Raw genomic sequence first — 25,877 nt, 5'->3', positions numbered from 1 at the left:
AGATTTGAGTTTAAACAAATTAAACTGTAACAGTTGATAAACTCAAGACCTTCACAAAAATCACCTAAAGTTTGAGTGATGAACTGTCGAATAATAGCAGCCAGTAAAACTGGGCCATTCGAACCAGCGAGAAAAGCGAAATATCCTTCGCTTCTTATTTGCTCGTCATCCAACAACAGACTGGCTTGAACAGTCCCGATTATCCGAGTGATCAAGAATGGGGATGACACGGTAAGAGTTCAAACTATATCTCGTGAATCAGACGATCCGATTGCGTTAAAAAATCAAGTATCTCCAGTAACATTTCCAATGATTGACAGTGGAAAATGAAAATGGAAAAATCCAGACGATGGCTTCGTATATAGCTGGCTACAGGAAGATGAAGATGTACGATGAACAGTCCCTGAACTATACGATCAAGCGTTTTTCCAACGAATGAGACTCCACTGGTATGGGAACAAAACGTTGACGTTGATTGTTCAGTAGTTTAACAAGTGTGTGCCGACACTGTGACCCACACACAATTACAGGGTCTAGACCCAACAGGGTGAGGAGAGGTGGAGTTTGAATTTGTCTAAATGACGACAGAGATGATGGAGAAGTTGAGGGGGCTTTTTGTTGTAATGGCGCAGTCGTTTTGTATCTCAGAAGTCAGGGGGATCAAGCGTCTGACCAATAAGAGTTAGATTGTTCTTGTACATCAATTGGTACCACTCAAGGACCGACTCGTCCCCCGGTTATTGTTATGCACATGTATATAATGCCGTTGGGCCTTTTTGTACAAGGTATAATTCGTGAATATCCTACAGCTCAATTCCCTCTCATTAGTCAAGGGGCCAAAAACAGTTACTGTCTTCGGTGATTAAATCTGCAAGCAAAAAGAACGATTTTCATTGAAAAATCAGTTGTACTTTTTTGCAGTTAGAATGCAATTACTTTATTCAAATACAAAATTATTTCATTAACTATCAGTTACATGCGTATCCACGAATTTCAGTTCTTAAATATTATATTGCGTATAGAGCAGTAGCAAATCCCCATGCGTAAAAATTCACTGTCTCTGACAATTGATGTCAATCACTTGGGGTCGATTACGTACGCTCATCGCTTGAATGCCAATAACAATTTTAAAGATCTCTGCCACGCGCGGTTAACATGAGCACAGTTATCCTCTAAACACCAAGTGCAAAACCTCAATGTCACCTCTGATCATTGTCATTTGCACCGGGATATTGTACAAATTACGAATGTAATGGATAACGTGATAGAGTTACATCTCAATCTTTAGGAGATGAAAATCATGGAAATGGGAGTTAGCCAGGGGGAATTTGTATCTTTTGTACTTCAGTTTCAATCTGTCCAGCCTATTTTGTTAATCACGGTATTTGTGTGATGATGGTAATTGCTAGGTGACGTGAGTCGACATTCAAATGGAGCAAATGTAATTTTCGTTGACATTGAATAGACTCACTCATGAGATAATCGGTATGATTTTCATTCATTGATCCCATTTATTACTAGATATACCAGTTAAATAATGCTAATGTTCAATCACACTTAGGCACTCGGCTGCACTTTTGCATTCAGCCTCAAGTACACTTGACCACACTTTGTACCGATGATTTAGACCCGGGAGAGTATGCATCAGAGCATTGGAACCCAGAACACCACAGGAATTGTTCGAGTCACCATAAAATATCATTGATACTCTCGAATGAAGGAGGGCCATTGCACAGAGAGGGCAGGGCTCCTTCAGAAGGAAAATCCAGTAATTTGTGCACAAATAAGGGCACTTCTTCTCGTCTTCTGACGACTTCTCCTTTGATTGTGGAGCGACCGAATGGCTGAATTGAGGAATACTAATGGATTTCAGTGATTCAGGGTAGACCATAGGGCAGTCAGACAAAAATTCCCGCTTCCTATCGGCTCCTCCCTCTTCAGGCGTGACTTCGTTTGAGAGATTCCAAGCTCCTCCACCTCTAATTCTAGCCACCAGGTCCACAACTAGCATCGCAGCATGCCACATCGGATGCTCATTGACTCGGGCAGTGCTCACCGCCAATATTCTACTGATTCCCTCGTCATCAGGATCCAAAATTACCGCTGAACCATTGCAATGGTTATTTCCAATAGCTGTTTTCTTGGCAGCTGCAATGCACACTCTCATACAAGATTCTATAACTTCGAGTTGTTTGGAGTGGAAAAAATTTCCATTTATAGTGACCTCAATCAATGCATCAGGATGGAAATTCACTGGCCAGGCTTGTGATGTCTTCGTAAATTGGGCTCTAGTACGCGGTGATCTCTCCGGGACTTTGACGATCTCGAAATTCTCCCTGAAGAGATTTAAATTGACATTTTTGGCGATGAGAAATGTCTTGAGTTCATCGGCCGAGGCGAACGACGAGTCCGATGGTTTCCCCGGATTCTCCGGGGTCTTCACCAATGCCAGAAACAATCGACTGCCTGAGCATCGTTTCAGGTGGCCACATCCTGGCAAAATACTCGTTATTGCTTTCAATGCAACAGCAATGTCCTTTTTGTGCTTCAAGACACCGATGAATGCCTCGCGTAGAGCTACATCATCCAGGAATTCTTTTCCAACAATTGCCTTCGGAGTAACCAAATTTTTCACCGTTATCTGGATGTCTTCATCACTCTGCAGTCGTGGCTTCTTCTCCAATATCCCTGTCATTCCTTCTCCACCTGAAAAGACGTTCCCTTCACTCTTCTCATCCATCTCGAATTTATCATTTCAATTTTCCGATGCATTTAACATGGATTCAACTATTGTTTATCATTTTTTTTGCAATTCTCAACAATAAAACGGCAGAGTCAGTAATCAATCGCTTACCATTTTACAAACACATTTTCCGTCTTTTTTTTTCAATGCGGGGCAGAATCGAATCATTGATGTCAAGTTGGGTTACGGCCAAATCATTTAAAAGAGTTACGAGCACGTTGAGACAATAAACTTGAAAATAACTCTTATCATTAAAACCGTGACGTTAATAAGACTATCAAATATTCGTAAACGAATTTTGTCTTCGCGACTAAATAAATAAAAGAATAATCCAAAATTTGATAGAAAATCGTGATAAAAAGACCTGGCATAACTACAAAATTTCATTGACTAGAATTGACCCAAGATTGCAAGTCTAATCAAGTTAAATCCCGTTCGATAAACATCCTCATTGCAGTGTAATGAAAATTCCGGTTTATTTTGCAACCGCATGGATTTCATTATACCGCGCATATTCATCCGACACTCGTACCCCACGTGATTTCAAAAAGCGCGCGCTAGTGTTAGACCACGAGTGGCAAATGGTTAAACTCGTGTGACACGACAGATACAACTCGAATGAATATCTATCGATATGGCCTTACATAACGTAAATTAACACCAAGAATGAGAAATACTATGGTGCGATAGTGTTACAATGTCACTAGTACTCATAAAAAATGGCTTGTCGATGTGAAATACGTTTCGGTTGACTAATCCACGTGTTGAAAAGCCAGTCCCTCACACATGCACTATGTGTACATGTGGATATCTGCCCAAACGACATTGCTGGAGGCTATTTTCTACATTCAAGTGACAATATGTTTGATAACAGCCATGGAAATAATCATAATATACGTAGCACAGGCCTTCGTGACCAAAATAAATAGTAACTAAATCATTAGTGAATAGATATAGTGGATAATATGAAAAAAATATTCCGACAGAAAGAAAAATTTGTTCTCCCGGATATAATTGTGTTCAACACCAACTGACATTGAGAACATCGACATTCCCGTAACAATAAATTCCTACTAATTCCTGAAATCAATATTTGTTTAGTAAATATTGCTTCAAACTGAGATAATCCAGGGAATGAAAATCCCAGATTGATACCAATTAAAGAGAATTCCCCATGATTTTAGACCGAAATTTATCACTCATGGGAACTGACTCGACATTCTCAGGGTGAATAACTTCAACAATGCAATTTTTAATTAATTAATTAATATAAAACTGGGTATTTTCACTGTGAAATCTCACGGATCGAGCGTCGACACCAGATGGCGGATCACTCGCCTCTCAACTGTTCGTCCGTCGTAACCTATTCCTCTCGCGACAAACTTGCAAGCAGTTTATTTATGTAGCCCGATGCTCAACAAAACGATGATCAAACACACATTCGATAATTCACACGGTTTATATTATTTCTCTCATAATTTTGTACCTGATTGGGTGTCGATATATCGATGAATTGAGGTATCTCTGTCAGTAGATATTTGTCAAACTCAACACAAGACACTTCTCCCAGGAACAACTGATTCCACACCGATGCCCGACGAGAAATACGGGGGGGTAAACACACTGTTGTTGTTTGGTTGAGGTTGGCGAGGTAGGAGGGGGGGATAGTTTACTTTTTGGTCAGATAATTGTTGATCGTTCACGTGAAAAGTGTGGCCGATGGGAATGTTCACCTAGGGGCTTCGGAGAGTGAGGTTTATCGTATTGAAAATTGTCGGGAACAAAAAAAATGAGATAACGGTGTAGTGCCGCGGGGAAGTGTGCGTTGGTGGTGGGGGTCGGGAGGGGTATGTGGTGGAGATACATCTGTGGGGATTGTCGCTGTTTACATGTGTTAATTTACCATCGAAAATGGGCGGATGATCGGTGCGTGGAGCTCATTAATTCGAATAGTGAGGTTTGGGGATTTGTGTTGGTGAAGGGATTTGTGTGGGTTTCTCATCGTCGAGGGGACAGGTGTGTGCACGACTGGGAACAAACGAGTTTTGATTACACGTGGGGATTCAGTGATAACGAAGTGCGTCGGAGAGGAAGATTTTTGGACGGCATTGGGACGCTACGACTCCCGCCAAAAGTACAAACGGGAGAAGCCATTAGTCCAGGTGTAAATAAAGGTAAGAAATTCCTGGAGATCATTAACACTACGCATGTAGGAATTGGAAAATAGATGTTTGTGTTGTTGGGTTTGACAACACATAACTATTTTAGGAAAAAAAAAATTTTTTAACGACTTTTTTATCGAAAAGGAAGGTTTAAGAAATATAACCTAAGAAATTTTTGTTTTGAGGATGATAATCAGTTGAAGAATCAAATTTTGAAGTTGAAAACAAGATTGCTGAAGAGTTTTGAATTACTAATCAAGTAATCAACTTTATTAAATACGATGTATTTACGAATTTAAGGCTAATGATCCTCATTTTAAGTGTTACTGCGTTGTTCTATAGAACCGAATAACGTTCTTGGGGTTGCACAAATTTTTTTGCGGTTGATGAATAAACTTAATATACTTCAACAAGCATCATAAACGTTAAATTAATTGATATTGCTATGGTAAAGATTTTTAACACTGGTTTTAAAAAAAAATGCATTTTTATTGCGCCACAAACTTTTTTTTATTCAAGGCTTAACCAAAAGATGGATTTATTTAATTGTATTATATAATTAAGAATGAATACATTGAATTTAACAAATTAGGTGAAATTCGCATAAGTCTCGAAGTAGTCTGCGTAAATGACAGCGGCGTCGTACAAATATTTCAAATGCTCCTAAGAAAAACAGAAAAGATAATGAGTAATTACAATAATTGGAGCCTCTTACTTTTCAATAGATTAACAGATTTTCTAAAGATACTTTGAAGTACAGAGAAAAAAATTCATTGAAAAGTGAACAGAATTTTCTTGGAAAATTCCATCGATGGAAAAAGAATGTTCTATAGCAAAAGCGTATGAAAAATTAGGGCGCATCTATTTAAGGGTTAACCTAAATTTTCTTATACCCCTCGTTAGGCTCTATGCGTGGGCTAGATGGTACATTAATGTTTGAATGATTTACTCTCTGCGTATTTTATTTCCGAGTGGAGCTAGGGCACAAGAACAATCCAACGTACCACAGTATTACAGAAGTCCGGCCTCGACCTTCTGATAGCTCGAATGGCCAAACAAACATCACACTCCCGTTCCAATCCCATTCTTTCCAGCAAGAAACTGAGCGCCAAATAAAGCCCACAATTGGTGACTCCATCACTAATAGAAGACATTATGTTTTATCGTTTAATAAAATGAAGGGTTATTACTCCCATTATATCTTACTGGCATAGCACAAGGGTGGGCCCATCGCTCCGGGAGATCCTCTCGGCGTATTGCCAAAAATCGACCAGAGTTATTGGTTTTGGGGGCGGTCTGTTCTCTCCTGGTTGCCAGCCTTTCAGAGATAACATAGTTACTGGTTGTTCCCGGGAAGGTTTCTATTTGGAAAAACAAAATACCAGGTACATTGTGGTCCTCACTCGACTGTAAAGCATTCTCTCGGTTCATCATATACATGTCTAGACATAACTCACCATGGAGGAATCAGTTAACAACATTTTTTGGCTTATGCAAATGTCTTCCTCAATTACATTTTTTCTTCTCAGCGTTAAGAAAGGCGTCGGTTTGATTTCGTCATCATTTCCTGTTGCAAACTCACAGCATGTCTGGAAGAAACATGATAAATAGCAAAAGGCTTCAAATAAATATTGTTTAAGAAAAAAAAGATTATCGTGTCGACCAAAATTATGATACTGGATCAAAATAACTCACAGGATCGTCTTTGTCAGGGGGTTGTAGAACTATAACAAGTTCAATCTTAAATTCAGCGATCATTCTCCAAAAATCTGTCACGGTAGATGCTAATGGCAGTTGTGATGCAATATAGTTATTTCTATTTCTTGCGCTGTCCACATAAACACCAAACATGTAATCACTATCAGCATCCGTTGTGGGATATTTCGAAATATGGATTTTATGGCCAACAACCGCTGCCAGTTTAGGATAGCGATTTTTAGAAATATTTGTTTTGGATATCTCGATTGGCCTAGATGTTGAGGATTGTAGGGCTTCGTCTTGCCAAACACTCTCATTGAGCCTGAATAAATATAATTTTTATGATTGTCGTACCACGTCCCATGAACACAGAAAAAACATTAATTCGTCTGGAATTTTTATTGAATTTTTTTTCTTCTAAACGATAATCAGGTACCTCTGTAGTTGATGAAACAGCCTCGGTCTGTACTCCTCAATTTTTGCGGCTAGGGTCTCGTTACAGGGGATGGCAGTTGGTAGGGTCAACAAACACTCGACCAATGTTAAATGAACGAGGAGGTATTGCTGTTTGTTGTCAACCATGTTAGCCCTATGGCTTCTTATCGCCTCGGTCTCCGCAAAGACATCAACAACCTGTTGAAGTTGTCATGAAATTGACGAAGGGTTTTTATCATTATATTGAAAGGAAGTTGATAGCCTGAGGGCTAAAAAAATGATATGGTTTTCGTGAGAGTGAAGAGAATTTTACCCCTTCAGCAGCAGCCCTGTGCAGACATATATCACATAAAATAATCGTTCCTGTTCGTCCAATGCCTGCACTGCAGTGGACGACGACAGGTCCATCACCTGTGGGTGTTGCCAACAATTTTTTCAAATATGTCACGACGGATTGGGTGTACAGGGGCACCCCATGATCTGGCCAGGCTGTGTAGTGTAGATGTTCGACCTGAAATCATCAGTATAATTTTGGAAATATTCCAGAAAATGGGAAGCTCATGGATTTATGGAGGCATCGAATAACTCACCTTTCGAGATTCTTGGCCACATGACACGTTGAAAGTTCGGAATGTGTAATCCGCGAAAATAGTATGGCATACATTATCTACAGTAATATTTCCGAACTCGGATTCTTTCCCAATGTCTGGCCAGTATTGCTCACATTTTTTCTGTAACGGATGTGTCAATAATTTCTTCAATTCTTGAAGCTGATGGAACAGTAAATGAGTACATCAACATGCAGTTCTTATACTCACCTTTCCGCCTTCCATAACATTGGCCAACATGCAAATCACTTGGACCCTTTCTTGCCAAATCATCCGCCAGAAATCTTGGATTGTGTGCGATTTAGGGCCTTGCGTAGCGATGTATCCTTTGATTTTCTTATAGCCCTGTTAAATATACATATTTTTATCAGCTATAGAATGTCATAGGGGAAACAACCCCTTTGCTGGATAGCTGTACTGGTCTCTCACACATTAAATTGAGTATTTTTATATATTCACCTGGATATAGTTCGCATTTATGTAGTCAGAGAAGGGCTCGTTCGGTAGCATCTCGAGCTTTACTCGCGTCTCATCATCTGCACATCAATAAACCTATGTTTATCATCAAAGTTCTTCCCAGAATAAATTGAAATATTTCGTGGATCAATAGTAACTCACAAGCTATGAGATTCGCGTATCTGTTCTTCATCCTATTTTGAGGTAATTTTCCATACTCCCATGACTTCGTTTGTCCTCTTGGAAATGTCTATTCAAAAATTTTAATTCACAACGATTTTCTCATTTAGCCAAATTTGAATTATTTCACAATCAGAACAAGAAATAATTTTATTAGAAATTATATTTTTGACTCGCAGGTTTTTGGTGAGACAATGTTTGCCCCTTGAATATTTAATTAAGAGATCAATCAGACTCACATCGTACTGTTCCATCAGTTCCCCCGACGCAATGCCGTTCTTAACATAATCGTGGAATTCATTCAATTTTACAAATGAGGAACGTTTACCCTTTTCACATGTTGGTTCACTATCTGGCATTTGACTCGGACTTTGATTCTCCGCAAATATTTTTTCGATTGACTCTTGGCTGCCAGGTAGAAGCGAGACTCCATTCCTCGAAGATCGGGAATATTTCCGAGGAATAATTGCTGGTAATGGTAAATCCTCCAGAGGTCTTTCCTCCATTTCAGTTATAATTGCTTTCTTTCTAGCAATCAGCAAATTTTGTCACGTGTCATATTTGCTGTTAAATGCAATTTTGCTGGTTAATTATGGAAATACCTGTATCTTGTGAAGTAGAGCCACATAATTCCACAGATAATCACGAGAATTAATATCAATGGGAGTATCCATTGCAAGGGAGATCCTGACTTTATCACATCATTGCCGATTTTTATTGGATCTGATTTCCAACTCAGAAGGCACTCAAATTTTTCCGAACTACTGATGTTTCCATTTCGCACCAGGAATGCAATACGATATGAACCGTCGAAGACTTGGCAGTTGGTATTGTTGTAACGATTGTAATAAAGTTTTCCATCTCCGATTGTGAATGGAGTATTCGGTTTCTTTAACGTCTAAATGAAATTCGGTGAAAAATAAAATGTTTGACATATAAAAATAATTAAAAATTAGAATGTCATCTGCACATTTATATGTTTTTCATAGTGCAATATTGTGTCCAAGTTACTTCGGATTACACAGAAGATACCCAATTTTTATTGAATATTTCTCTGCGTGCATTGAAATATAACGAGTAAATAGACATAAGAGAGCTCACTGAAAATGTTGCAACAGACCAAGCGTCAGTATAAGAATCCAGTGCCAGAGCATTCGATAAGTTGTCATTGATCATGACGATCTCCTTGCAGCGGGGTGGACCGATGACTATGATATCCATCATATTGGTTCTTGTGTCGTTCAGGATTTCTGGTATAATAATCACAATTTCTGATTTCTCAGGATTGATTTTAGGGGGTTTTACAACGTCAAATGCGAAGGATGACGAAGTGGTGATGTTCACTTGAGCCACTTTTCCTGGATGTATTTTACCGATCCCTTGAATCTGGAGGTTGTATGACGTTGAGGGTAGGAGATTTAGTATTTCACTGTAGTTCGGTTTGTACGAGCGGGGTGCAATCGACTTTGTACTGAATAATATAGGGTTTTCTGTTGATAAGGGCTTCGATAGATTCGTCGATATTATTGTAACTGTTATGTTAAATTGCGTTAAGGGACCTCCAGTCTTCCAGGGGTGACTCCACGTGACATTTAATGTTCCATTTCCCATATTTTTGGGAGTTATGTTACCGGGTGGATCGGCTTCTGAAAATACGAAAGGGTTGCACCCGAGGAGAGTGATGAGGGACGAACTAGTTTTTGGATTTAAACACATAGATATTTTTTCCTCTAGTCATAGACATTCAGTTGTGTGTCTTTTATGGAAAAGTTAGGAAAATTCTTACTTTCTTCTCGCAGTCGATTCTCTATTTTGGATTCTTCCCCAGCCTCTTCCACTCCTTCATTGAAAGCCGTGACCTGAGCATTGGTTATTCATAATAGTACCATAGTACCGACTTTATCATTACAAAAAATACTGACCTCTATAAATTTATATTTTTGGGCTGTATTAGTAATTGTTGAACACAACCAATTTTCCCATAATTGACATACATTATTCGGCCCCATCTTAAACCCTCGGGATCCAGCATAATCAGTCAATGAAATAAAGTAGTGACTGATGTGACCATTTGTTGGAGGTAGTGGCTTCTGCCATCTAAGTGTTGTCACACTATTTTCTGAATCAAATTCCACAATTTCCAAATTCTCAACTTTTGGCGGAGCTAAACAATGTCCAATCGAGGTCAATGAAAATGATTGTTATCCACCGTTAAGGACATATACACATAGATATATATTTTGTCTTACTTACCCCTTGGAGGAGTTGTAAAATTCAGTGAAGAAAAAAATTTCGAGCGTTGATGTTGACCATTGTCATCACGTGTCACGTAGACTTGAACTCCGTAGGTCTGCAGGCCGTAAATAGCTATTCTTTTAGATGACAATGTTTTTAATGGAAAAGTGGAGTCCGTTGTTGTTTCAATGTGATTAAAATTCTGGGTTTCAGAATTTTGCCCGGTAAAAATTAATTCAGCTCCCGAAATAGGGCCAGTAATAGCACTACATTCAGGATCTTTCCATACCAGTGTTGAATTTTCGTCAATGAATTTCAGATCTACAAATTTTTCAGTCGGAATGCCTGTGGGAAACAAATTAGTTGAGCGAGAAATTTGAATTAAGGAGTGAAGAGACTTACAAAAACATACCTATTTTTTTTGTCTCAAAGCTCACTGAATCCTCTTCTCCTTGTTTAGAATTTTGAGCGGAGACATATACATGATATCTCGCATAAGGTTTCAAGTCTGTAATTTTATAAAAATTTTGATCGGAAGAAATTATACTTTTTTTATCCTCATTATTGGAATCCAATGGCTGTGGTTGACCTTTATCCTTGCATCCTTTATAATAATCCAGCTGAAAATGGAAATACATCGGATATTTAACAGACGTTTTGTTGCTCGGAGAGAAAAATTCGAGGAAAATAATTCGAACTCCGGAAATTTTACTTGATCAGGAAAATTCGGGGATAATTTTGTACTTCTCTCCATTATAAACCTGAGAATCCACTGAAACTTTCATATTTTTGCCCATTTCTATAAAAATTACTGGAAATCGATTTCCTACTACAGATTACGCGAATTGTTCTCTGATTGTTACAAAATATTTTCCTCCATACGGAAATGATGTAATTACCCTGAGTTTAATTTCGTATGTTGATATTATGCCATTGGGGTATGCCGGTTTATTCCACGTTATTCTAGCTGATGTGCTGTCGAAGTATTTAATTTCCAAATTTTCAACTTTCGATGGCGCTTGGAAATTAAGAAAAATATTTCATTAGCAGGTACAGTTGAGTTTCTCTGCTTTAGAAGAGATATTAAAATAACATTATACCAGCTTCCAACGTTTGCACCTGTGATTCATGCTGTAGACTTCCATCTAAGCCGATTACTCGAACGTCAAAGGTAGTATAGGGTTGCAAATTTTTCAGAGTAGCTGGCCAACTGTTTATAGATTCTTGCCATTGACGGGGAATGCTAAAAATTTCAGCAGTGTACCAGCTATCTGGGCAGTGATCTGTGGCGGCCTGAGATAATTTGATTCATTAAGTTATGAAATTTGCGGAAAACAAATACGTATCGTACCAGATTTACGAATTTCTCGACGATCAAGTCCCTCTCCCCAGCTACAATCTTGAAACGAGCAGAACCTGTCAGATCGAAAAAAAAGTTCATACCATCAGTAACAGCTTTGATATTAAGTTTTCAGTTAAAAATATCTGTTTCCTGAAAACTTGAAACATGTTTCTTTCGAAGATTTCTTTTACGAACAAATTTTTTTATAAAATCATCTCCATAAAATCTCAAATTAATGTCAACTGACTTTTCTGCTGAATTTGATGGGATTTTCTCTGAAATTGTTTCCTGTATCGTATCCTCAGAAAATCGACAATAACGTACTTTGACATTTCGTTGTAAAATTCGCCCATTCGCCATGTAAATATTTACTCCCATTATTAATGTTTATCATTATCCGGACATTGTACTGTACACCAGGAATCAAGTTGGTGAACGTAGCACTCAATGTTTGAGGAGTGTCAGGCAGACTAGGGTGAGCTAGGCGCGCTGGGAGCTCCATAGGACGTACATTTTTCGTCTGAAATTTGACATTAGGGTCTGATCTATTAAAATAGTTTATATATAATGAACTTCGATAAGACGATTCACGTACTTCTAAACTGAATGTGATTATGGCCCTGATTTTTTTATAATTCTCAATCATATCAAGATCTAAACGGGCACTCGTTTCAGTCACGTAAGTGACCAGGGGCTGACCTGGGGCTGCTACAGCTGAAAGCATTAAACACTCGATTGATTATTTATCGTTATCACTGCGAGATCCCATTGTATTTTTACAAGAAAAAATACCTTCGTCGCAATAAGGTGGTAGAAAATATTTATTTGCCTCTGACTGGCAATCATCGCATGTTCCCGTGAACCTGTCACAGTAACCGCGATTATAGGACTGCCGAAGGCACTTGCCACATGTCTTTTTACATCCGTATCCATAAAAACCCGCAACACACGCTGTGATAAATAAATATAAATCAGGGATTGTTCAGACCCTAAATGAAGAACAAATTGAATACTCACGATTAATACAATTCTCTCCAGTTACACCCTGAGAGCAATAGCAACCATCTGGTTTGCAGATTGTGACACCAGTGCAATCATTTCCGAAATATGTAGAGCATTTTGTTGCACAATGAGGCCCAAAGTAGAATTTTGGACAATTTTCCTCTGTGATAACAAGAAAGTAAATTCCAGAATTTCAATAGATTACGAATTGTAATTTGGAGAATTTATTTGCCCTCATTCTAATAGATTCCTCATTACAGGTTGCGTAGATTGTTCGTTAATTGTGACTGAATTCTCCTCGTTTGTACAATTATTAGTTGTTAGGGGTTTACTTCATGTACATTTGTCGCTCAGTCGAGGAAAAAGTGGCATTCTTACCTTGTAAATGGTAATCGTAAGTTACCAATCCGTTAGGGCCCGAAAGTACTACTTCACCATCGTGAGAAAATTTCTGGCAAATTATATGGGGCCATTTATACCTGCTTCCGGTCCATTCTTGTACCGCAAAGAGAGATATTCTTTTGACAGTTCCTGAATTTACATTTATTATTTTTAAATTCGATGTGTATTATTTTATTAATCTGGAGTGAAGGGTAAAGGAGGTAAGTGCCTTTTGCTGAGGATAATTTATCAGTGAATATCGTGTCAAGAAAGGAGGTGACACTTGGCATAATGCACTTATGTCATTTTACCACTTCCGTAGTGATTATTATTATTGAATACCTTCTGGTAAGCACTCGTGAATATCAGCAATCGCCCAGTGGTAATTGACGTAATCATTAGTCTCCACTACTTTCGCCAGTATTTTCATAACTATTGGTCCTGAATGGGGAGTAATACTTTCAAAATTAATTTTGACATTTTGCCATAACGGCAAATGGTGTTCCGCTATTTGAAAGTTGTAGCCGTTAATTGTTTTTGCCTCCAACAGATTGTTATTTCTATCCCATAAGCTGATTTCCAAATCACAATTAGCACACAAACCTATGAGTGAACTAACACAGATACTATCGGTGTCGGTTTGCGGCAGTTGTAGGCTTAACATAGCATCTGGTTGCTTTGTTAATGTATAGGAATCTGTTTTGGGTCATAATTATCATTGATGAATTCTTCTTTGCATCTAGATAAATAATGAGATGCAGATAAATTGCCAATTGAAATTGAATAATGAATTAATTACATTCATGGATGCGATATTTTTTAGCGATCTTGTCTCCACTGGCATGAAAATAAACTTTGTACTGTCGAACACCGCCATTGGGATTCCATAATGGATTTTGATCCGAAAATGATGAGGTTAATTTGAATGGATCATATATTTTGATAGACCAATTAGTTTCTTGCCATTTAATAACGAACGTTCTCCATTGATAAATAGTCAGTGATGCAGGCTGCAAAGAATAACTATAAGATTGTGTGTGTCAAGTAATGAGAGATGACTTACATACAACTGACGACCTGACAACTCGACACATTCCCAGTCTGTCTGGGGGATTCCCCCATCATTGACAGGATATGTACATTTCTGAACTGATACAACTCTATGAGATTGTTTGAAGGATCCAATGATAATCTGGTAGCAGAAACTTGTCAAAGTGGTTACGGTTCTGCATATAAAAAAATAGGCATTGGATGCACCCAGTACAGACACTGCAATGGCTCCAGTTTCTCCGAATGTAGTGATATACCTAGGTTCCACCCAAGTGGTTGGCTCGACCAGATACTCTGGCAATGCTGAAATTGCAAATTATCGAAGTATTTCCATAGATTATTTTTTGTCTTATTTGCGGTGAGAACTGCTAAGATTAGCCATTAGTAGGTATTTACCTTCCCATCTACTGTCGAAAATCGGTCCCATGGGTTCTTCCAGAGATTTCACGATTTTCCACGGGCCACCCGATTGCGTCTGCCACCGTCCAAAACATGGGTTCGAATCATCATCGAATGGACAATTAATAATGTTATTTGGTCGCTGGGTCGAAAGGACAGCAGCTGTAGAGAGTTAATATTCAAATTGCTGCGATGATACGAAGTTAAATTTTCTTAGAAAAATCTAATGTGGGCGCCGGAAAAAATTGCAGCTCAACTGTTACAAAAATTCAAGTAGTGAAGAATAATTTCTTAGAATATATGATAAAATTACTGGGGTATTTTGTTAATTTTTCAAATAAATAGAGGAAAGAATTTGCGTTTTCCTTGATAAAATGGTGAGTGCCAACTCTGGAAATTTCCGTTGTCCGTATCTTTGCGCTTTTTTTTTTCATTTTAAGAGTAGAATTTTTAAAAAATATTTCTTCGTTTATATTATCAGTTTCAAAAATTACAATTCATCGAACTGTACCAGTTACTTGATTTTTTTCAGCGGAAGTCAGCGAAGTATCCACCCATTGAAGTGGAATATTCCAAGTAAGGGCGTCAAGTGGATTATCACTGATACAGACAAGCTGGCGTGATTCGCGTGCGTGATGTGCATTATATCGAGGTTTCGTCTTGATGGGCTGACCACGGAATGTAAGTAGTTGATCACACAAAACTTGAAATTCCCATGAAAAAACGATCAGTAATACCAATAAGAGCTTCATTTCTCCTGGGTTATGAATATTGTGAGAGCCAATATCACTGAGAAAGGACGACTGCGTTGAATTTATGAAATGTAAATTGAAGCGCTAATCATGGTACATGTCTTCCTGCCACAAAACGTGAATCACCGATAAGCAAACTTCTGAAATAGATACGTTCGACCGGCACAATGAGCTTAAAACGGAAACGTTACGCATTATCTCCGGTACACAGTTTTATTGAATCTTACATGGAGAAAAATGTCCAATAAGATTTGCGTATTTCTTTCGGATTTCTCAAAAAAAATGAGGTCGAGGAAAATTTTACAGAACTCTTACAGAAACTGGTCGGAGCTTTCTGTACGAGTTGGTTGTAAGGACACCTTGAAAATGTATGTGGAGTGAGAGAGGGTTTAAATGAACGGAGGAAACATCACGCAATTTTTGCAGTTCATATTTTTATTAATCTTGCATAGATAATCATTAGACGTAAAGTATTTTGGATACAAAATTTATTTGAGTTACTGGCTGAGACTCTCATGCCTTAAAATATTATAATCGTCGATCCATTCTCCTTCCGTACATGTTTTAATGAAATTTAAGAGCGGAAAGTTAATAGACTATACGTTCAGTTCTTGATAGATCATCACATAAGTTTGATTCACCTAAAATTATAGGCTTCAATTACGTAAAATTTGCGTACGTCTCAAAGTAGTCGGCATAAATGAGTGCAGTATCATACAGATATTCAAATTGATCCTGAAAAGAATAAATTATTGAGTAACTTTCCACTTTGTTTTTGAAAATATTTTGCGAACTGACTAAACAACTGACCAGAGTTTTGCAGAAATCTGGTCTCGATCTTCGGATAGCTCGAATGGCCAAGCAAACATCGCACTCCCGTTCCAATCCCATTCTTTCTAGTAAGAAACTGAGTGCCAAGTAGAGGCCGCAGTTTCGTACCCCGTCGCTAGCGGTAAAATAATTTATCGTTATTATTGCAAGACGTTATTACTATAAATACTGAATCCCTCATTTAATCTTACTGGCACAGAACAACGGTGGGCCCCTCTCCCCTAGAAATTCTCTCAGCATACTGCCAAAAATTAACTAGAGTTATCGGTTTCGGTGGCAATTTATCCTGCCCCGGTTCCCATCCTTTTAAACATAAGAAAGTAATCGTCCGTTCCTTCGACGGTTTCTGGGTAAACGATAAATATTTTAATTAGATTTACACTTTCGAATTTTCTCCTCACGGTAATCGTCAATTTCTTAAACTCACCGCAGACGAATCAGTCAATAATATTGTTCGACTCGTGCACACATCTTCATCAATCGGTTCTCTTCCTTTGAAATTTAAGAAAGGCGTTGGTTTTAACTCCTCATCGAATTTCGGTATAAACTCACAGCACGTCTTGAGAAACAATACATAGGAATATTAATCCACTGCATATAACTGATTTAATGAAAACTGATAAAAAAAGGAGTCGTGCCGAATTGTCATTTATTTGAGAGAATTTTTTTTCTTTCCCTAATTTAATTAGTTGAGATTATGACCTCGTCGAATGATTTTTGAATTTTTCATACATTTCTTATTCTCACAGAGGAATAATTGTTGAGAAATAATGGGAATTTGATGAGAATAGCTCTGATAACTGCTAATAATTTAAAAACAAATACTGCGTTGAGTAGGAAACCCATTTTCGCAAATAAATCAATATTCAGCAAGTCCCACTTTTCCACTTTTCTCGCAGTAAAATGTCTCGATAATACCTACAGGATCTTTCTCATCAGGAGGTTGTAGAACGATAACAAGTTCAACATTGAATTCTGCAATCATCCTCCAAAAATCATTCACCGTCGATGGTAACGGTAGTTGGGAAGCAATGTAATTATTTTTACGCATCGCACTGTCTACGTAACTACCAAACATATAATCACTGTCATCGTCGGTTGTGGGATATCTGGAAATATGAAGAGTTGGGCCGACTACAGCAGCCAATTCCGGGTAACGATTCTTGGCGATGTTCTTCTGAGATATTTCCATTGGCTTATATATCGGTGATTGAAGTGCCTGATCCTCCCAAGCGCTCTCCTCGAGCCTGAAAAATACCATACCCTGTACTCGACCTGGAAAAACATGAACCTCGCGAAATTTTTTAAATACCTCTGTTGCTGAAGGGAAAGTTGGGTCTTGTACTCCTGAATTCTCATTGGTAGTGTATCATTGCAAGGTATTGCAGTTGGTAACGCCAGGAGAGTCTCCACCAGTGCTAAATGAGCGAGAAGATACTGCTGTTTGTTGTCTACCATATTCGCTCTTTGATTTCTTATTTCCTTCGTCTCGGCGAAGACATCAATGACCTATAATTTGTTTTTTCATTCTTTATCGTCATAATGAGTACGGAAAAGTATAGCCTTACGCCTTGGGCCGCAGCTTTCCTTAGACATATGTCACATAAGATGATCGTTCCGGTTCGTCCAATTCCTGCGCTGCAATGAACTACTATAGGGCCGTGTCCTAGTGGTGTTGCAAGTATTTTTTTCAAATAGGTAACCACCGATTGAATATATTGAGGTACTCCATGATCTGGCCATGCAGTATAATGGAGATGTTCCACCTACCGAGTTACGAAATTAATTAAAATTAGAGATTAAGGGGATGTGATAATCCAGGTCTTCACCTTCCGCGTTTCTTCAGCGCATGTTACTGAGAAAGTCCTGAAAGTGTAGTCAGCAAATGTTGTATGGCTCAAGTTGTGAACAGTTATGTTACCAAATGTAAGTTCTCGACCAATTTCCGGCCAGTATTGCTCGCATTTTTTCTACAACATTTTTTTCTTTTTAAAGCTGTCAAATGCCATGATGTTTGAATAATCGTGAATTATTTTTACCTTGCCACTTTCAAGAACATTGGCTAGCATACAGATTATTTGGACTCGTTCCTGCCAAATCATTCGCCAGAAATCATTCACAGTATTCTGTCGAGGGCCCTGGGTAGCGATGTATGCTTGATTTTTTTGATAACCCTGTTAAATAAATATAAATTCTAGGTGACAATCCTTCTAAGAAAAATTTACATCCATACGATAGATGAAAGGGCGAATTGATGAGTGGATATTTAATTATTAATAAATCTTTCTCAAGTGTAGCTTACAAATTTACCTTGATATAATTTGCATTAATGTAGTCGGAATAGGGATCGTCGGGTAACTTTTGCAATTTCACTCGGGTTTCATCATCTAAAAGGGACAATAGATATCAATGACAAAAGAATCTTGTAGCCTCCTCTAGTATTGGAAAAAGAAAAACACTTATTCAAAAATAAGGCCCCAGAATGCAAATATCTCCATAAAAGTATACATACACGCTATTAGATTCGCATATCTGTTCTTAGATTTATTTTCCGGAAGTTGTCCATATTCCCAAGACTTGGTCTGTCCCTTTGGAAACGCCTAAATCAGTTGTGAAAAATATAAACATTGAGTAATCGTTTTTAGGTCCTGATAGCCCATAATCTCATATCATTTATTTAAATACCTCGTATTGAGCGTTGAGTTTTCCGGATGCAATTCCATTTTTCACGTAATCCTGGAACTCTTTCAGCTTTATCAATGTAGGGGAAGGGTTGTCGTCATGTTTTTTTTGGTTCACTGGAATCACATCTGGAGTTTGAACTACATCACATACTCCAGTTATAGATTCTCGACTGGCAACTAATAATGAGGTTTCCTTGCATGAAGAGTGCTTTCGTGAGAGGATCGGCGGAAATATATCATCAGACTTAGTTCTTCGTTTGACTACAGCTTTTCGAATCCTGAGAGTTAAGGGATCATTGTACACTTCGCTGATTGAATTGATTATAATTTATTTACGTACCTGCTTCTGGAGTAGAACCATGCGATACCAGCAGCTGCAATTAGTAGCAGGACAAGTGGTACTAGCCAAACTACAAATGGTGTCCTCGTTACTGGCCCAATTTGTAGTTCTTTTGATCGCCAATCAAGGACCTTTGTAAATCTGTCCGAAGACTTACGATTACTGTTATGTACTACGTAGGCGACTTCATAAGTACCGTTAGGAAGGGGACAATTAGCAATATTCCCGTGGACTTTATCATTGCCGATAGTAAAAGTGGTATTTCCTGTGTCTAACGTCTGAAATGATATAAAGGATCACTCAAAATTGATTCCTTGGATTGACACATTGATGGAAGAGGCGGAAGGGTTCAGCTGCATCAGATAAAGCCACTTGGTTGTTACTATGATTCATTAAGTATTAATTAATCGAAATAATAGTGGAGAAGTCACGTTTGGTGCGACTGAGTCGTGCTATCAGTGCACTCACCTGAAATGTAGCAATGAGCCAAGCACTTGTACCCGACTTCAAACGTAGATCCTTTTCGGCGATTTTTGGAATTGGCCAACTTGAACTACAGGGCCTAGGGCCAATCAATATTATGTGAATGACGTTTCCTTTTATGTCGTTGATAATATCTGGTATGACTATATCGATTTGCGATTCCTGAGCATTAATGATGGGCTGTCGTATCGGACCAAAATGGAAAGCTGGTTTGGTGGTGACTTTTAGCGTCTCCATTTTCCCCTCTGATTTCTTACCTATCCCTTGAATGGTTAGTTCATACATGGTCGATGGACGAAGATGTAGGTAAAGATCGTAAATCTTTTTGTAGCTTTCAATTAAAAGTTCTTTAACCGGTTTGCTCTCAGAAGCGTTTAAATTTCGGGCTAAATCGGTCTGTAAAACGCTTCCTTTGATTCGGAATTTTTGCATCCGAATGCCTGTCTTCCATGGGTGGTGCCACGTGAGATATACTACTCCATTGTCACAAACTACAAAATTCACATCTCGAGGCTTTTCAGGAACTACAGATTGAAGAATATTGAATTGTAATATTCCTGTTTCGATTTCGTCTATGGAATGAATGTTTAAATTTCAAAATTACTATTCTGCTGGACAGACAATACCTTGTTCGGCTATTTGATTATTGAGTTTGCTGACTTCACCAGAATTCTTTACTCCATCGTTGCGGGCGCTTACCTAACAGTATCTCATTATAGAAAAATATAATAATTAGATTTTAGAGAAATGGAAAGTCACCTGTATGTGTCCAGAAGATGTATAAGTTCGATTCACTGTTTCGCAAAGCCAATCGTCCCATAAGTAACACGGTTTATCCGCTGATATCTTGAAACTTTTGAATTTATTTTTTGCGTAAGGAACTTCAATTTCGTAGCTAATGATACGACCGTTTGTTGGCGGTGCAGGTTTTCGCCATCGAAGAGTTATCAGCTCATTTTCGGAGTCAACTTCGACGATCTCCAAATTCCGAACTTTCGGGGGAGCTGAAGATATATTTTTTTTATATGTCAAGGAGAGATTTTTATTATAGTCAAGCTGGATATTTACCACTTGGAACAGTCGTGAAATTTAATTCTTGGAAAATACCAGTATTGTACTGATCGGCTTTGAAAAAATGCAGTAGATGAACTTTCACATTGTAAGTTTCATTTCCATGTATGTTTTGGGGGCGAGTTTTATTCAACGTAAATTCGTGCCAGGGTGTGTACTGAGAATCGTAAAAATCTATGACACCAGTGCTGACTCCAGTGAAAAATAATTTAGAACCGTTAACTGGACCAGTCCAATCATTACAGTCCGGATCTTTCCATGTTAATTTAGATTGTTCAGGCGTAAAGTTGAGATCGATCCACTTTTCGGTGGGAATTTCTAGGAAAATCATAATCTATTTATACGGAGAAAGAAGAATAATAGAATGGGTGGTTTATACCTAGTTCATTTGTATCGAATGATATTGTTCGCTCTATTCCAGTCTTGGAATTCTGAGCTGATACCGAAATTGTGTAGCTAGAGTAAGGTGTTAAATCCGTCAACACAGCAACTCTTGCGGAGTCATTAAGTTCCATGAACGTTTCTTTTAGATTTGATCCCACTGATTTTTTGTCGTGACAAGCAATGCAATACTCTCGCTGAAAAGATCAATACATTGTCAATTTTTGCAGTTCAAAAATTCGTATGGGACACTGATCAAAGTCTTCATGTAATTACCTTGATTCTAATTGTGTATCCCTTTATTTTTCCATTTGGTGACACTGGCACAGACCAAGTTATCGTCGCCCTTGTGCTCTCTATGTCCTTTACATCCAGATTTCTTACTTCTGATGGTGCTGGTGGATGATAAAAGATATTTTACTTGGAGCTGTGAGAATCAGAATGTAAATGACATACCAGCTTCTAGGGTCTTCACATTTTCCTTCTGGGATATACTCCCATCTAAGCCCACTATTTCAACTTCATAATCGTTGTAAGGCTTCAAATTCATGAAGTTTACTGGAAATACACTAGAACTATTCTCAAGTCGTCGTGGTGATACGGAGTAAAGTTTAATTTTGTACCAACTGTCTGGACAAGAAGTGGCAATTTCCTGTGACAATATGGATCGAAATAGAAATGCAATGATCATATGAGATTAATAGAAATGAACTCATGAGTCACCTTCTTTGTTTTTTTTGCAACTGTCAAGGTTCTTTCTCCAGGCGTGACAGTGTACTGCATGGAGTCTACGAATTTGAAAATAATTTTATTCTAAATCTTGTAAATATTGGTAGAAGGTTTGAAGGATGAGAATTTACCGTGACATGAAGTTGTGAAATTTTCCCATGTTCCATTCAAATTGAACCCGTAGTTTGTGATGGTAATTGACATCTTCGCGTAATACTGTGTACCAGCTTCCAAATTACTAAACCTAGCGTGCAATTTTATTGCTGTAGGTGATGATGAATTAAAATTGGGGATTTCTTTGGCGTCTAAGTATTGATAACTCTCCACACCGTCTTTCTAAAATAAAAGGATAGTCCACTGAGATAAAAAAATTCTGATTTTTTAAATATTTACTTCAGGGAAGTAATTCTCCTCCTCATTGGGGTCGGTTTTATAAAATCTGGAAAGGATTTCTTCCATGATTTGAAATACTATGTTTGTGACATCGTACGTCATACCTTTAGAATAAATTGAACCGAAATATTAACATTTTCATAACTCGGAATGACATTTGATACGTCTGCACTGTCGGACGTTATATTGGTGATGGAGGGACTTGGTGGTGGCTTTACAGCTTCGTCTGTAATTACAGATAAATATTGTGATGTGCTGTTTTATTTAAATCATTCATCAAACATACCGGATTTGCAGTAGGGATAAATGAGATATTTATCTGGAAATGTTTGACATTGATTGCACTTTCCAGTGTAGATATTACACACGTCTCTATTGCCAGCTGTTTCCAAACAACTTCCACACGTTTTGAAACAATTGTAACCGTAATTCCCTACATCACAAGCTGAAAATCATGAGTCAAAATTAATAATGGATATTTAAGATGATGGATAATAATTTCAATTAGTACCGATATCACAGTTCGTTCCCTGTGTGCCCGAAAGACAATAACAATTTTCCTCATCGCACATTACCACGTTGCGACAATTTGATTCAAAGTATTCATTGCATTGGGTAGAACAATACGGTCCAAAATACGATTCTTGGCAAAGTTGACTGTCCTTTGTGAATTCTAGTATCAAACAGAAATTACAGCTGAATGTCCTGGAAAAAAAATGCTACACATTCTTCAAATTATTACTTGATGGCTGGAACAAAATTCGAGTCTTTCTATCAGGATCTAGAAGCATCCTATTCTCTTCATGGTGGGATAATTTCTGACACGTCACCTTGGGCCAGTAATAATTGCCGGCAGAGTCTTGAACCGCAATCATAGAGGTTTTTTTGGCAGTCCCTGGATAAGGAAATATTATCAAAAACCTACTTTAAATACTAAAAAATATATTTCCTAGAAAAACGAAATAGATTCCGTTAAACTATTATTATTATTAGCACTTTGATTTTCCGTTACCTTCCGGCAAACATTCTCGAATGTTTGCAATTGCCCAATGAAGATTTATGCTGTTGCTCTCATCCGCTAATTTTGTAATTATACGAATAGTAAATGGAGATGAGTATATCGTGACGTTTTGCAATTCTATCTTTGCACGTTGCCATTGTGGTAATGCATGACGAGCTTTTTGAAACACTGTATTACCACTGAATGTCGATGTTACAAGTGACTGATCAGTTGTATCCACTATACTGATTTCTATATCACAGTTAGGACATAATCCTACCAACATATCAATGCAGATGTTATCAGAATCCATGGGCTGTAGTTGTGCACTCAATTCAGCTTGGGGTTGCTGTACTAGAGTATACGTATCTGCACAAAGATTAGATATATTAGATATATTCAATAATTTTTCACGAAGAAAATAACGGTGTTCTAGAATTATTTGAGTTGCAAAGTGGTAAAACGAGATGAGTTACTGATCTTCGTGTCGAGTTTTTGAGCAATATCTTGGAGTCTAAAGGAGATGGCGGAATTTTTGTCATGACATTTGTTGTACCATTCGATTTGCCCTACAAAAAAGGTTCTCACCAAAATTTGGGTATCCCTCCGGATCTCCAGATATTCATCAAAAACTGGTCAGAAGTCAAAAGTGACTTATTACCCCTTTGCTATTAATTTTAAAGTAGCTTACAATTGTGAAGACGATAAATTTTTGGAACTGTGTCCTGTGGATTATCGAAGAAAAAGTGATATTCGGGTTGCGATTCATTGTTGACTATGGGGGGTTGACCATCAGTATATGACAGAATTAATCCGTCGGAATCATAAAGGTCGATGGTATTAGTCGCTTTTTGCCAGCTAAAAATGTATGTTTTCCACTCGTCCTTACTCAACGGCACATGCTGTAAAATTAATTTGTTGTTTAATATTTTCTGCACCAATCCAATACGAAGTTAAAGATTCCTATCCGAAATTTGATTTATTTTAACTGAATGCTTTCAACGTCAAAATTATTCTTATGATTTTACAACGTAGAAGTATTTTTAAACAATTTTTCTTCAGCAAGATCATGAATCATCTTTCACTTACACTAATCTTCCGATGAAGCTCTTGACAATTTGGTTTACCGCTAGGAGAACCGCCGTTACCGACCCCATCAACGCATTTTCGCACTCCACTACGAGGATCTTTTTCATTCCACCATCCCCCAAGAATAATCCAGTAACAAAAATTTGTAGAATAAGTGCGGCTGGTGCACAAAAGGAAATGCACATTGCCGCTTCCTCGTATAGAAATAACGATGGCATCATTATCTTTGAATGTCTTAATAAATTTAAAGCTCTTTCTTTCGGAGGAGAAAGTCGTATATTCCTGTAAATCTGTAAAACTGCACTATTAGAAAAAAATAGAATTTTATGAGTAGTTGATTGGTATTTTTCCGGGAAAAATGAAAGGGTCGTTTACAGACGTATTTGATTCTTCTATAAAATTCTAAATTATGAATTCCAAGAGGGCCTGAAATTTTTGGGGAATTTCTACGCAATAAAAACTTCTAGGATTAGCGATGGGAAATTCAGATAAAAGTTTTGAAATTATACCGTCCCATCTGCTGTCAAAAATTGGACCCATAGGTACATCTAAGGATCCAACAACTTTCCATTGACCGTTCAATTGTGACCATTTTGAAAAGCAAGGGTCAGATTCGTCACTGAAGTCACAATTTACTCCATAAGTATCTGGAATAGGATTGGACAGCTCGGGAGCTGAAATGAATCGAGGAAAATATTTTAACAATTGCCTCCTATAGAAAATAGAATATTCCATCGGATATTTATAAAATCATACAAGATATGTTTCTTCTATCAAGGTAGGCGACATCTTCATGCTTCCATTGAAGATTTGTATTCCAAATAATCGGATCATAGGGATTATCACTGATGCACACTAGTCGTCGAACTTGATGTCGTGGCCATGTTCCAGACCAGAAATTGGAATAAGTAGATTTTTCACGAAATGTAAATAACTGATCGCAAAAAACTTGTGATTGGTACAGCAAAAAAATAATTAAAATTTCAAATAACTGCATGTTTGAATATACACTCAACTTTTTTTTTTAATACATTCTAAGCAGAGTTTTGGCGACTGTCGAGTGGTCGAGTTTGAATAAAAGTCGGACTCGTAATCATCGTATACGTCTTCCTGCCACAAACGCTGAATCACCGATAAGAAAATTTCTCTCAATAAAAGAGAGGATGGGGAAAAATTCAAAAGCACAGCAACAAACATAATTGTCTGTCCTCCGTTCTAACACTTACGAGTGGAGCAAAAAGGCCCGATATCGGCGCCCCGGGATCACTCAATTTTTCGCGAATATCAGAAATAAAAATTACAAATTATAGGAGGAACAAATTCTGTACAGACTAATGTCTGTATTGAAGTGTGAAGCCTCTAGATTTTTTTCAAGTTTTCAATTCAAGTTTTGTGATCTCCAAAATGATGATAGACTGCTAATTTTTTTGCCC

At 37.8% G+C, this 25,877-nt stretch overlaps 4 protein-coding genes across 5 annotated transcripts in view; 1 reads left to right on the top strand and 3 right to left on the bottom strand.

The window, feature by feature from the left end:
- Positions 1–905: 905 nt before the first annotated feature.
- LOC135162112 (probable inactive tRNA-specific adenosine deaminase-like protein 3) lies at positions 906–4,369 on the bottom strand. The gene is made up of 2 exons (XM_064120268.1): positions 4,230–4,369; positions 906–2,706 (listed from the first exon to the last, which is right to left on the bottom strand). Exon 2 carries the CDS (start codon positions 2,693–2,695, stop codon positions 1,541–1,543), a length of 1,155 nt encoding a protein of 384 aa, XP_063976338.1. The 5' UTR covers positions 2,696–2,706; positions 4,230–4,369; the 3' UTR covers positions 906–1,540.
- A 223-nt stretch (positions 4,370–4,592) lies between these two features.
- The window catches only part of LOC135162132 (uncharacterized), a 30,844-nt gene continuing 9,559 nt past the window's right edge, over positions 4,593–25,877 (top strand). Inside the window, exons 1-2 of the mRNA XM_064120303.1 lie at positions 4,593–4,917; positions 15,224–15,372. Coding sequence (XP_063976373.1) covers positions 4,593–4,917; positions 15,224–15,252 — 354 coding nt within the window. The 3' untranslated portion in view covers positions 15,253–15,372. The remainder of the gene's footprint in view (positions 4,918–15,223; positions 15,373–25,877) is intronic.
- LOC135162064 (receptor-type tyrosine-protein phosphatase S-like) lies at positions 5,394–15,499 on the bottom strand. Its single transcript, XM_064120158.1, has 31 exons — positions 15,203–15,499; positions 14,689–14,853; positions 14,306–14,595; positions 14,042–14,252; positions 13,585–13,938; positions 13,240–13,392; positions 12,877–13,023; positions 12,652–12,810; positions 12,455–12,573; positions 12,184–12,379; positions 11,869–11,933; positions 11,618–11,810; positions 11,417–11,535; positions 10,930–11,137; positions 10,536–10,862; positions 10,205–10,446; positions 10,069–10,141; positions 9,384–9,928; positions 8,885–9,180; positions 8,522–8,810; positions 8,265–8,352; positions 8,106–8,182; positions 7,857–7,991; positions 7,629–7,769; positions 7,352–7,549; positions 7,040–7,236; positions 6,601–6,925; positions 6,363–6,494; positions 6,112–6,266; positions 5,910–6,045; positions 5,394–5,568 (listed from the first exon to the last, which is right to left on the bottom strand). The coding sequence occupies exons 1-31, from the start codon at positions 15,441–15,443 to the stop codon at positions 5,494–5,496; spliced, it is 6,051 nt and encodes a 2,016-aa protein (XP_063976228.1). The 5' UTR covers positions 15,444–15,499; the 3' UTR covers positions 5,394–5,493.
- LOC135162065 (receptor-type tyrosine-protein phosphatase F-like) lies at positions 15,871–25,843 on the bottom strand. Of its 2 annotated transcripts, XM_064120159.1 has the most exons (31): positions 25,201–25,843; positions 24,954–25,118; positions 24,445–24,734; positions 24,047–24,257; positions 23,368–23,724; positions 23,098–23,250; positions 22,867–23,028; positions 22,642–22,800; positions 22,460–22,581; positions 22,094–22,298; positions 21,957–22,021; positions 21,690–21,885; positions 21,510–21,628; positions 21,232–21,430; positions 20,850–21,170; positions 20,541–20,785; positions 20,408–20,480; positions 19,767–20,305; positions 19,299–19,576; positions 18,960–19,236; positions 18,787–18,874; positions 18,585–18,661; positions 18,314–18,448; positions 18,104–18,244; positions 17,843–18,040; positions 17,587–17,783; positions 17,197–17,521; positions 16,702–16,833; positions 16,466–16,620; positions 16,254–16,389; positions 15,871–16,178 (listed from the first exon to the last, which is right to left on the bottom strand). In XM_064120159.1, exons 1-31 carry the CDS (start codon positions 25,439–25,441, stop codon positions 16,104–16,106), a joined length of 6,036 nt encoding a protein of 2,011 aa, XP_063976229.1. In that variant the 5' UTR covers positions 25,442–25,843; the 3' UTR covers positions 15,871–16,103. The 2 variants fall into 2 exon arrangements, with proteins under 2 accessions (XP_063976229.1, XP_063976230.1); XM_064120160.1 differs by lacking the exons at positions 15,871–16,178; positions 16,254–16,389; positions 16,466–16,620 and having other exon boundaries at positions 17,193–17,521.

This window comes from Diachasmimorpha longicaudata, chromosome 5 (assembly GCF_034640455.1).
Source record: "Diachasmimorpha longicaudata isolate KC_UGA_2023 chromosome 5, iyDiaLong2, whole genome shotgun sequence".
Classification (NCBI taxonomy): domain Eukaryota; kingdom Metazoa; phylum Arthropoda; class Insecta; order Hymenoptera; family Braconidae; genus Diachasmimorpha; species Diachasmimorpha longicaudata.
The sequence above is the reverse complement of the archived record's forward strand: the minus strand, read 5'-3'. Positions and strand labels throughout refer to the sequence as shown.